Here is a 13011-nt window from a genome sequence, read left to right on the forward strand (position 1 = left end):
GATAGAAGGAACTTTTGAATGGTGAAACGGAAATTAGTAAATTTCATCAATTGCTATTTTGTCTGAGAGATATCTATCTATACATAATTTTTCTGTTCATAGAGTGGTAAATTTGAAACAATCTATTAGTTACAAGACTATGATTGCACAGTAACCGGCAGTATGAATCAGCTTAACACAATGCAACGAGTTATCGGCTTAGCAAACAAAATGCTTTAGTCGACCAAATTTGCTCACAACGCTCATTCAATGTTAATTATTTTGGCAAGTTTCCTCAAAAGATTGGGAATTACACTATAAGTAAGTATATCCAAAAATCCCCAGACTATATATATATATATATCAGGTTCACGATTTCCAAATATTTATTTAATTTAGGCGGCTTTTATTTTTAGAAAATCCCGCTAGAATCACATTTATAATATACCTGGTCTATGTATTTATATTTCCTTATTGCTATTGAATTTCATATTAAAAAATAAATAACATAAATTTTATGCGTAGTATTGGAGTAAATTTAAAAACAAATGCCTAAATTTGTTTTTAACCATCAGAGCTCCTCCTTTTTATGGCATACATACATGAATAAAATGATTATTTATAGAAAGTCGTAAGAAAAAGCGGATAGATTTAAACAAGTCGTATAAACTTTAATCAATCAACAATCAATTGTTTTGCAGGTACGAAGTTAACGTACTTATATTTAAGATGTGGTCGTTCTGATTTTTTAATGATTTATAATGATTATTAGAAAAATAAAGGCAGTGAAATTTCTTCAAGGCACTAGTCACCTATTTGAAAATCCTTAATTTCAAAACAACTGTACGTCTAACCTCTTTAACCCGAAAAGCAATAATTACCATCGTTATCAGACCGTTTCTTAAACTAATGAAATTTGGTGATTCAACAAACCTTTATGTATCCACTGGAGCACAATATTAAATTTGTACACTTACTGATGACACTTTGTTAGTTACTTGGTTAACTAGCAATTGTATTTTTCATAACGTCGACACGGTGTTGCCTACTACACAAAGAATTACCATTAACTGAGGATCCTGAGAAAACTGAAACAGGTTTATATGAATTCGATGACGAGCAACCAAAACACACTACTAACTGTACAGCAGCGGGGTCAGTGGCGTAACGCTAAGAGTCCAATAGCGTAAATAATAACAAGCTATAAATCTAGGACTTACTTTACTCTACTTACCATTTTGCCAGAGGTACGTTACATTTATTTTTGGGCGGATTGTTTCCAGTGACAGATTCTCGCAGCTGTAATAAGCTTTCAGTGGTTTCATCCGTTCTTGTGTAATTTCATTCTCTGCTTTTTGGTGATTTCGAACAAAATTTAGTACTGAGAAATTTCAATTTTTTTTTCGTGATCTGTTTTTGCTCTACTTGAACTTTCCGCACTTTTTCATTTCTTGTTTAATGCCAGTAAAGTGATGCAACAAAATAATTTTGCTCATAGTCTCATGCATAGTCTTGCTTTTGCATCTTGTATTCGGTTAGTTTTGTAACCCACTGTAATATTTTTCGCATCTGACAACAAAATAGAATAAAATAACTATAACAAAACAGAACAGCACATATGAAGTTTTTCGGTTATTAACTAAAAATTTAATATCACAATTTGAGAATTAGCTTCCTAAAAATTTAATGAAATATTAAACAACAATTATTTTTACGGTGAATTGGTTATCTTAAACAGCATAATGACTACGCTCATGGTTAACGCTTAATTAGGGTTTACAGTGGTAAAATCCCGAATTTGTTCATCGTTTTCATTCTGTCTAGGTATATCTGCGTTATTGCTGATGGTGGTGATGGAGTGATTAAATTAATAAACAAAAAACAAAACAACTTTCTAAAATTTTTTTTTAGCTGTTTGTCGCTCGCTAATTATAAATAATTCAAGTATTGTTTACTAGATAATTATAAAATAGGGGGATCCAAAATACCAGAAAAATTAGAACCTACAAAGTGGAATATGGAACCATTACAGATTCTAAATCGTGTTATATAAAAGGACATCTCGGAAGGGTACTAGATTTGTTCTAACCCCCTACGAAACATCCCAAGGTATCCTATTTTCTACAGTTATATTTAAATATACTAGGATGCGGTTTTAGCATTAGTGTAGTACTTTCTCATTCTTGTTTAATGACTTTTGTAAATGTTGCATATTAAAGTAGGTGCCTCCTGTATATTTTATATTTAGTAAATTATCGAAAAGCCAATAACTTTTCCTAAGATTTAAATATACTGCCGCTCTCAGTACGGAGTCAAGCAAAGAGTTATCGGAAACTACTTTTTTTTAATGAAACACCCTGTTTATGATTTGTTATTTCTTTATGAAATTATGTGACTTTTTTAAAAGGGCTCTCCCAAAATGTTATCATTTTCAATAATTTACTTCTATGCTTCTGTTCTATTAAAAACAATAAAGCAAATATCAAAAACTTGGCGAGGTTTACAATTTTTTATTATTTGGAAAATCTTTGTGCATGCATAATCATTATGGTGAGTTTTGGTGGTTTTTGCAATTGAGATTGTTTTTGCTCAAAATTTAATATTTTTAAAAATTATTTATTTTCTTTCTTTGAAATAGGCCCAGCCGATTTAAGTAAAAAAATGAATCTAAATCAAATAAGTAATGATTGAATAAAACTAATATTAGAAAAATACAGCAATTTAAAAGAACCAAGAATTTTGAAATATAATTTTCAAATTGAATTTCCACTTTACAGAATGCAATAACAAAAATAACAATAATGTTCATATATGCAACATCAACATCAATCATATATGCAACATTTGTATAATTTTTTTTTTACAGCAAAATACATTCTTTTGAAAACTTTGGCATTATGAAGTTTTGCTACAGATTCTTATCGTGTATATCGGATTTTGGATAAAACTTGAAAAAATTTGCAATAATTTACAACCAACCAAACCAATTCAGGTTCCATCGGTTGATTGCTGCAACATGTGTATATATTAGACGCAATTAAATAAAATATTTTAATAAATTTAATAAGAAAATAAGTATGCAATTGTGCACATTAACAGCATATATTATTTTTTTACCTTTTAGTATTTAGAAACAACCTCAAACAAGAAATAAATTTAAATTTTAAACAGTGTCGTAAATCACTTCGGGTGTTTTCGGTACTTTAGTCACGTGTTTGGGGTGATCCAATGTTTTCTGTAGATTTTAGACCCTGGTGGATTTTTGATATTTGTCGCACGCGTCACTCAGTGAATGAATTCGTGCTGTTTTGGAAAGATATACCCAAAAACTAATAATAGCAGAAAAATGTAGTATGCAACACGTTCATAAAGTTCTTCAGACGGTGGTTTATTAAACTGATGCATGCGCAAGACTGGCAAACAAAAAACTGTATGAAGCCATATAAAATTTTGATATTGGTTAATGCAAATCTACAAAAATGAATCTAGTGGTATATATTTTTTAATATTTTAATTTTACCAACTTTAACTTAATCATACTCGCAATTCACCAATATTTTTCAAATAATTATCTTTCAACTCCCAACACCTGGTAATTAAAAACGTGTGATTTCGAAGTTAATCTAGAGCACATAGCAGAATGTGTGTAACGTCCGGGAACATTCCAATTACTTGTTGGGAATCAGAAGGCATTACCCTGTTTCCTTAATGCACGGACTCGAGACGATGTAACGTTTCTACAAAACGACTTTTGAATTACGGTTTTACCACAAATTCGATCAATTAATGATTTATCCTAGCTACTAGGTGATTGAAGATACCTGCAACATGAATCCTGCTTCCCTAAGTCTGATCGTTTTAGTGACCCAGAAAAAGTAATGGTAAATCCTCATTTAACTCATTAGCGGCTACGATATGTTTTGAAATATGAAGTAAAAAAGTGCATAAATGCTTGCTGGTGATGCTAAGTAAAACGAAATATGCGATTCTAAATTTTGCGAGTGTTTCCGTGGACAAGAAACAAACTTTAGGAATGCAATGTGAAAGGTCATAAATAAATGTTCCAATAGTCATGATCTATGCTATAATATCAACAAGCGAGCCATTAAAAAGCTATGCCCGAGATTTTCTTTACTTCAGCTTTAATTTTAGCCACTTCTTTATATATTTTATTTAAAAAAAATATGGACTAATAGCGATGTAGAAACTGGAATGTGTTTCTTTTTTCCTTCAACATTTGCTTGTTACATGCTTTATAATTATAACAAATTATATGCTATATTTGGAAATATATAGAAAAATCAGAGATATTACTACCTGAATTTGACGATACCTTCCTGTCTATAGCTAAGGAAACCATAGTTACGATAAACCTATTTAATATACAGGGTTATTCGCGGAGAATGTCTCATTAGACCGTCTAAAACCCAACAATATATTTTTGGCTTTGCAGTTTTCCCAGATCTATTTGTAACTTATATCAACTTTCTTTTTTTAAGCGGTGCACACATTTTACGTTTTTAATTTTTTAAGTTGTTTTATGTAAATTGGGTAACAAGAAAAACTTTTTTAGACCCGGTACAGCTGAAAAATGGATCTACTTCCAGATTTTATATAGAACCTCATATTTTTAAACAGACGCGTAAAAGGGCAATTAATTTCCCTCACCAATCCTGAACCTGCAGAAGCCTCACCAAAACATGGAAAAATGAAAATATAGCTATAGTTATAATTAGCACAATCCCGCATAAAAGTTCGGCTAATTGTTATATCAGTGAACTTGTGGAAGATAAGAAAAATAAACAAATCCAGCTTAAGAGAATGGTTTAACGGTTTTACTAATTTACTAAGCTATATATATAGTAATTTAAATTTTAATACAATTTAAATGAAAGAGTTTTTCTTAAAAATCGTATACCATGTTTTTGCGAATAGAATAGTTGTTGGCGCCCATGCAAGGATTAGCCAGTATAATCGCGATGACTTTTAAATTAAAACGACTACGACTGGTCAAGCAGGTATTTTTTATCAAATTCGACCCGACGTGTATGTGAAACGACCAGACTCATTTACGATTATTACTACTTTTTAGGATTTTCCAACATTCATTCATTGATGTATTTATACTACAAAAAACAGTCCGGTGGAAAGCCCGAGTTTCTGTCAGTGGTGTGTCCGAAGTACTTAATGTGGTTTTTGTAATTTTATTTTTATTCGTTTTTGATTTGGCGTTAACTCATATATCAGTCACTTGTATGTGAAATATAAATACAATGTTGCATATATCATTGAGGTTAATTATAGTGTTTTTTCTGATCTTAAAAAATATGGGTATTTCAGATATTACTTAACTAAATAATAATAAACTAACTTAGGGGAGCATAAAACTGTCAACTATTGATTGGTCAGCTGCCCTATCTTTTTTTCCATATTTAGAAATTAATTTCCATATGAAAAAAAAAAAACGATTTTTTGCAATTATATTTTTAATGTTACCGTGAATTTATTTTTAAAATTTCAACACTGAGTACTAAGGTAGATCCCTTTCATAGGGAACTTAACCCCAAATAAGACTTTCAGTCGCATAAATAAATAAATTCAATATATGTTAGAAACGGACCTAGGTATAGGATATTATATGTGATGATATACGTAATATCTTTAAAGTGACGTCATTGTGTACAGTTAGCTAATATTAGACCTTGATCGTGATCAACATCGTCAGTTCAGAGTCCGGAGTTCCAAATATTAAGTACACCGAGTCATGTTCAGATTAACGTTGAGGGTTATTCAGGCATACAAGAGGACAATAATTCTTCATATTTAAGTTCATAGGCACGCTTTAATCAGGCATGTGAAAAGTGGCACTTTGAGACGTCTGTTTCATTTTTCACGGTCGCGAAACACCCCCGATTTGCCGGGTACATGAGTCACGGATTTTTCTACAGAAAAACGAGAGAAAGTATAGTTTCCAACAATTTGATAATGTTCTTTAACAACTCCCCAAAATGTCGTTTGTTGCATAATATACTCTTTGGGAGGAACATAAGAAATTATTAATACTAAATAAATGCTTCAATAGAAAACTAGTTTATTACAAAATATGCTTTCAACATTGACACACATAATGTACATTGATATAAAAATGGCACCGTTGAATTCAGTTCTAAAATGCACAATATTTACATAAAACAATAAATCGTATTTTATAATTTGTACAAGTTACAAAATATGGCACTTATATTCATACACTTTTATTAGTAGTGTAGTAGCTATAATTTTAAAGGAATTGGTATACAACAATAAATAACATACCTATTTTTATCAAATAGAAAATAGATGCAGGTGGGTATGCAACCTGATTCTTTCCTAAAAATCGAATTACCTTGAATTCTATAGTATACCTTGGCAAATATTTTAATAAAAATTAAAAAAAGCAGAATACGGTATTCGGTAAAGATGGTCGTAAACTGTTAAGTTCACAATGTCGCAGCTTTGAAGTAATGAAGCTTTGCATTTTTTATGTGAATGCTATATTATTTTTACAAACTTAATAAGAGAAGGCAATGTACAAAGTTTTATTAATTCTAAGTTTGAAAAGTGGAGCCCGAAACACATTATTATTACTAGCATATAAGGTCACGCACTGCTAGCAAAATTTAGTCGAAATACCTCAGAGTGCCACTCGTACAATATATCATAAAATATTGTTCTCCATCTTTATAATTATTGCAATTTGTTTCATGGGTATTTTTTCTACAAGATTTTCCACTAATAAAAACAAAGTTCTAGTCGCCAATTTTTGCAAAATAATTGTAGCAAGTTACTAAATGCCACTAACCGAAAAATAACACCTCTCTTTGTGATTTTGTTTGAGTTTGTTAATATTAATTTTCTAACCCCAATTTCAAATTAGTCGCTACCAACATAAATTTTCAGAAAAAATTATGCAAATATTAGTCGCTGCAGATTCGCGCTTGAAATTAGAACAGGTTATAATTGATGCATCTTGGTTGCATGCGATTAATTGGTCCGTGAGAATGCGTCAACGGCATGAATCTTTGTGATCGTGAAAATCGGAATTATGTGATGTCATAACAATTTGTTTCCGGCTTTAATAGCATATTGGAAACAAAACGAAATTGTCCGTAAGCACGGTTTTTTTGACATACAAGATGGCTTGAAGTTGAAAACTGTTAAATTAAAGAAAACTTTGTAGCTGCAAAAATCACTTTTGTGAGTAACTTTCTAAAATAGCTATTTGTGTAGCTAGTTGAAAAAAATATAATTATTGTAGTAGTATAAATATTTTTTCCAAAGCACACAATATTTATTCTAATTTTGATGTGGTTCAATTTTTTAATTATTCAAGTCAAAAATATAAAATATGTGTCTCGTATAATTATTTTATCTAAATTTAGTTGTTTTTTAGTTGCTCTAATTTACCCTATGACATCAGCGAGCTTTGAAAAGTTGTCACTCTAAAAGTCAAAATTAGAAAAATAGTGTAGTGATATTCATTTTTTTATTGCTACGAAAGCGAAGATAAATAGTATCCTATTATTAAGGTAAGCACTCTATAAACCATAGGCCACTACTTTTATTTACCAAATGCCCGGCCAACTTAAAACTACCATGTCAACTATTTTGTACACAATTTGATTTAAAACTGCTCAGCTTATAATAAATATTTGTACCTAATATATGGAACAAATATGTGTTCCCATATTTCACGAAATTGCTTATAACTTTTTACATTGTGGCGTCAATTACCTATTTTTTATAACTGTTTATAACGGTTTGTTCTTCAATGAACAACTAGAAAAACGTTGGAACCTAGTTTATCAATTTCATATATATATGCAACAAAAACCATTCAGTTGCAATCTGCCCATGAAGTTAGAAATGCAGAGTTTTCAATCAAAGTTTATCTATCGACAGATTTTACAAAATTTCCTTTATTTCCACCATGCTGAATCCGTCCCATTTTAAAATATTATTTTATTAAAACTGGCGTAGACACTGGAAGGTATTTATTTAATTAAACCCTCTTGGGTTTTTTTCGCGAACAAAATATATTTGGCATATTTTTCAATACTTAATCATTTTCGAAAAGACTTGCTTACACTTGAAGGTCGTTGTCAAACCTGACATGAATCCTTATTGAGTTATAGAGCAAATGTATTAAGCAAAAGGTGTAATTTTATTTTGATTAACTTTCAGTAGTATACGAATGTCGACAAAGGAGGCAAAAATTTTCCTCGAAAACGCTTTGGAAGCAAGAGATGTGAGAAGGATACCTTTTTTTTACAAGATATGACATTGATGTAGAAGTTAAGGCACAAATTAATTAAATAAATATCTACCTACCTATTTGAAAATTGGACAAATTCTACCCTGTGTCCAATTAATAGAAGTACACAGTCCACTGTATTTCAGAAGCTAATTTAAATATAGCTAACAATCAAATTATATGTATTAGATAGGCATTAACATATGTTAACATCGATTGCACTATTTTAGTAGCGTTAAATAGCTTGCTTGTTTAAACATTACCAAAAAGTTTCCTTCTTAGTAATTATAGAGAATCAAAAAAATCGTGCTTCTACGCTGCCATAACATGTTTGTTATGCCAATACTAGAACCGTAGTTGATCCCATAGTGGGAAATAAAGAATATTTGTTGTGGGCGAAGAGACTGAGAACGTGATCTAATGAAACCACTGATCAGTTTAAGAATAAACCCTTACATTCAATGATATGGCGTGAAATTCAGCAATCTATGACAATAAAAATTGATTATAGACTTATTTGACTTTGTACATGCTCTAGCTTTTCTGAAAGGATTACTGTAATCGGAGGGCAGTGAAGCGTATTTTGATACATCCATATTTACAGGAAACATGACAAAGTGATATGGAAATATGGTACGGTTATTTTACTATGTCTTTAAAACACATACTGGATTGATCATGGTTTCGTTTTGTAGACAATTATCGAAGTGAAAAAAATATTAGGGAAAAAACGAAGAGAGTTTCAACAATACTTAAATATTTTAAAACCAAGAGATTATTGAAAATTTATATAATAAAGGTTTGGAACATTTGTTAGTAATATTTTATCAGATCAATAAATAGAACTTGCTCATTTGAACTTATTTCCTTGGGCTTAAATAACTATAAATATGGTTTTCAATACTCTCGAGGCTAGTATAGACAAGCCAAACAATCAAAATAGAGTACGAATAAAAAAAAATGTTTTCTCAACGAAACTGTTTACTTGTGACATTTATATTTGTGTTTTCAAGTTCACACCAGTATACGCTTCTGAAATACAGATAGTTGCCCCTCCTAATCGATTACCGTCTTTTCTTATTAAATTTCCTACAACATCTTACATTTCTTACTACGTGGAATGGGAATTGACGTAATAATACCTATTAATAAGTTTTGCTAATTCAGAAAAGGGGGAAGGGCGACGTAAGTCTGATTACCATTTCCATTTTCAGGTTTAATATCTTTAAGCCGTCCATCGTCGTACGTTTGGTCGTACTTTGGTGATACACTTCCATACCGTTCAGGCGATTGGTTCAAATTATGGTCTACGTATTCGATTTTAACTCCGATGGAATTCTCGTCTCCGACTGCACTAGGCGAATGTGTCTGGAGCATGGAATACTCGCGGCCTAGTGGCGGACTTTGATTGGACGGGGGTGTGGAGTAATCGTGCCTCATGGGCGCACTAAAAAGTTGGTTGTCGTGGGAGTTAAGCATGTAAGAGTAGGACGTTTGGTTGGACCCGAAGCTATTGTAAGACGCGGGTGATCCGAAGGTCGAATACGACCCTGGAGCGCTATTAAGTAAATTTAGATGGCCTCCAATATCGTACGTTGATTGGCCATAAGACCACGAATCGACGGCAGTATTTGGTTGGGCCTGAGTAAACGGAATGTTTTGGTTAAAGTTCGTAGTGATACTTGAGCTGGGTGAAGACGAACTGATGTAACCCGTTTTGCGCGGCGGTTCTCGTTTGCGCCATTTTGCTCGCCTGTTCTGGAACCATACTTGTACTCTAGACTCGCTTAGGTTCAGCTTAAGGGCCAACTCTTCCCTGGCAAACACATCTGGATAAGGAGCGCGTTCGAAAGCCCGCTCCAGTTCCTCCAGTTGAAATGCGGTAAAAGTGGTTCTGAAACAATTTTAATAGACTAATTTATTGGTATTTGGTAATACGTTTTAGAATATTATTGTTTTGTGAAAATTATAAGAACTTGATATAAATTGATGTAGCAAGTTAACACATAAGCAATAGCGCTTAATTTTTAAGGTTTAAGTTGTAACTAAGAAAAATTGCAATATAAAAGGTAAAAAATAGTGTGCTTTTAAGCCTCTCTCTACAATTAAACGTGTGGTGTTTATTTACACAAACTGGGAACAATTTTTCTTGGTAGCGGCGAACTGCATTTGACTCTATTTTCTGTTCTTATTGTTTATGGGCAGTGAAATCGTTACAAAATACATTGTACTTTGCTGGATTCCTCCTGCGTCAGTTTTTGTTGAGTCGAACTTGCTAGTAGCCTGTGGAAGTTTCTTTCAAAAGAAAAACGTTGTGTTCTTAAATGCAAAGTGGTTGAAAAAGACAAATTATTCAGTTGTAGGTCTTGCGACTAGTGTAATAAAGATGTTATGTACCCAGCATCAAAACTCGATATTGAGGAGGAGGTATAATATTTAGATTTACCCAGTAGATTCGATGGATCGAAGATATGCTATTATTATTATTTCTTAAAAATCCTGTAGACTTCATTTTACATATTTTATAAGACATCTTATACACGGGTATCGATATCTTGATGCCGCTAAAGAAGTATTCCATTAGATAGCGCAGCTGTGGTAAACAATATATTGGAAAAACATTTTTTTCTAGTCCCGTCTGTAAAATATCTGATTACGCACCAATCTAGCGTGCGGGAAGGGTTGCTTTACCACGTCAGTTTCGTTTCGCACGAATCCGAGCCACTTCGGACATTTCCGGGATTTTACTGCACGGGTTTGGGAGCAATCGGATGTTTTCGGAGATATTTCCCACGCTTTGAATTTTGATGTGTGTCAATTCTGACAGACGTGTTAGTGAATGTATTCTTGTTTTGCTAAAATGTACCCAAAAACTAACGGTCGTAGAAAAAGTTCGGTAAACTTTTTAAGTCACTCGTTTATTAAACATTCGCCCCACTGCCCGCCGTTCGTGTCAAATAAACTCGTGAGTCAAATGCAACCAATTTGGTTGGTTTGGTTTTGGTCCCAACAGTTGCTGAAACAGTTTCTTAACCTTTCAATTTTATCAGTATCTCAATGTCGCTCTTAATAACTTCTACTCGCCTTTTTGCGTTTCAATGTGTTTTATCGGTGCTGAATCTAGTCGTTCTTTTTGTTACGAATTTTTGCCAGGTATGTAAAAATCGATTTTTTCTATCTATCTATCTACCTGGTTAAAATTGATATTTAATTTAATTGCATTACGATAAATTGCGACGACCTTTCCTAAAGTTTTTACTGCTGATGCAGAATTTTTGGAGTAAACCGCAGTTTTCACTTATAGGGCCGGGATAGAGGGTGACCTTTGGGCCCCAAATTTAAAACAACAACGGGCAGATGCGTGAAATACCGCCGCATTTTAAAAAGGTAGCACACGTTGCGGCACGCGGGCATATGTGAGGGCTTTCGTTATTGTCATGAGCTGAGTCAATTTACCGCAACTAATTTATACACAGTTTTCCTTATCTCTACACGACATCTGAAGGGCACTTAAACACGTCACAAATAGAGAACAAAAACCGCAATTTTGAAAAAAAAAAAACGCGTTGATTTTAAATAAGATATATTGGACTAATATGCCCGCATATGTATGCTAATATGAAAACGTATTTAACATTTGTGTTCTATTAGTCATCGTTTCTCGTTATTATTATTTGACGATCGCACAGTGTGCTCATTTTTGGATGCCTTTATCTCGTTTATTTTTTATGATGGAAAGTTTCGGTTTTCACGATACTGTACTACTGTTTTTTATAAAACTAGAGATGCCTCCAAAAAATTTTCGTTACCTTCTTGGTTTCCGAGATACCGAGTGAAATTGAAAACCTGAGTTTTTGGTACACCCGCTTTATCCTGTTTTACGTAGAATACGGTGGCGTAGTTAGTTTTCTCCTGATGTGTTCAATTTTTCCAAGTATTTTTAGCTTAATAAATTAAACTTTTTTGCTCTTATTTTCAAAAATAACGACATATTTAACATTTTTTTTGCACATCTTTATATAGTAGGAGTTACTATTTTTCCGAACCCAATGTTGGGACATTTTTGTTATGCGTTTAAATAGATTTAAAATAATTATTAACCGCTTTCGTCCCATAGAAAAAGTCTACGGCGGAAAAATTCTAGAAAACCATCTTATTAGGGCGTCATTAGCAGATTTTAAATAGATAAATGTTAAAAATAGTCACCGAAACCAAAATATTAAGCGTAATGTTCTGTAAATAATCTTTCGTAGATTCTATAGCACATGTTAATTTTTTGATTTTGATTTGCATGAACCATGTTTAATCTAAAATATTTTAAGTTAAGCCCAAGTATTTAAACAAATTGTGGTTAAATTGTCAAAAGCAGTCTGAATGACAGCTTGAAACAAGAGTCTTTTGTTTTACGGGCATTCTAGCAAAACTAGCAGCGTTATTGGATTCCACGACAAAATTTCTATATCAATGCGCTTTTCAATGAGTTAAAAGACAACGATGATACGTGTGGTGTCATTAAAGCTCAATATTTCAATTTCTCTCTACAGAGCGTTTAAATTTTATTTACAATAACCTATATATCTGGCGAGAATCTGTTTATAATTCACAAACTCCTTTTTATAAAACTGAAACAGTTTCAGTCAAGCTCTGAAGAAGCCAAGTGGATGATTGGCGAAACGTTAGCTAGTTCGACTCAACAAATCCGACGCGGGAGGAATCCAGAAGTTTTATAAAAAGTATTG

The 13011-nt window shown here is 32.4% G+C and overlaps 1 protein-coding gene across 5 annotated transcripts in view; it reads right to left on the reverse strand.

Annotated features, from left to right (window-relative positions):
- LOC132697092 (serine protease inhibitor 88Ea-like) overlaps window positions 1-13011 on the reverse strand; it is a 35020-nt gene that overhangs the window by 10034 nt on the left and 11975 nt on the right. For 2 of the 5 annotated variants that reach the window (XM_060662377.1, XM_060662376.1), the window contains 2 exons: window positions 9472-10166; window positions 917-1548 (listed from right to left, as the gene is read on the reverse strand). The exons of 2 other annotated variants lie outside the window; for them this stretch is intronic. In XM_060662377.1, the coding sequence (XP_060518360.1) occupies window positions 1472-1548; window positions 9472-10166 (772 nt within the window). In that variant the 3' untranslated portion in view covers window positions 917-1471. Of the gene's footprint in view, window positions 1-912; window positions 2559-9471; window positions 10167-13011 lie in introns of those variants that run through there. One more of the 5 variants, XM_060662373.1, reaches the window with a different exon arrangement.

This window comes from Cylas formicarius, unplaced genomic scaffold (assembly GCF_029955315.1).
Source record: "Cylas formicarius isolate icCylForm1 unplaced genomic scaffold, icCylForm1.1 PGA_scaffold_1__22_contigs__length_36826433, whole genome shotgun sequence".
Taxonomy (NCBI): domain Eukaryota; kingdom Metazoa; phylum Arthropoda; class Insecta; order Coleoptera; family Brentidae; genus Cylas; species Cylas formicarius.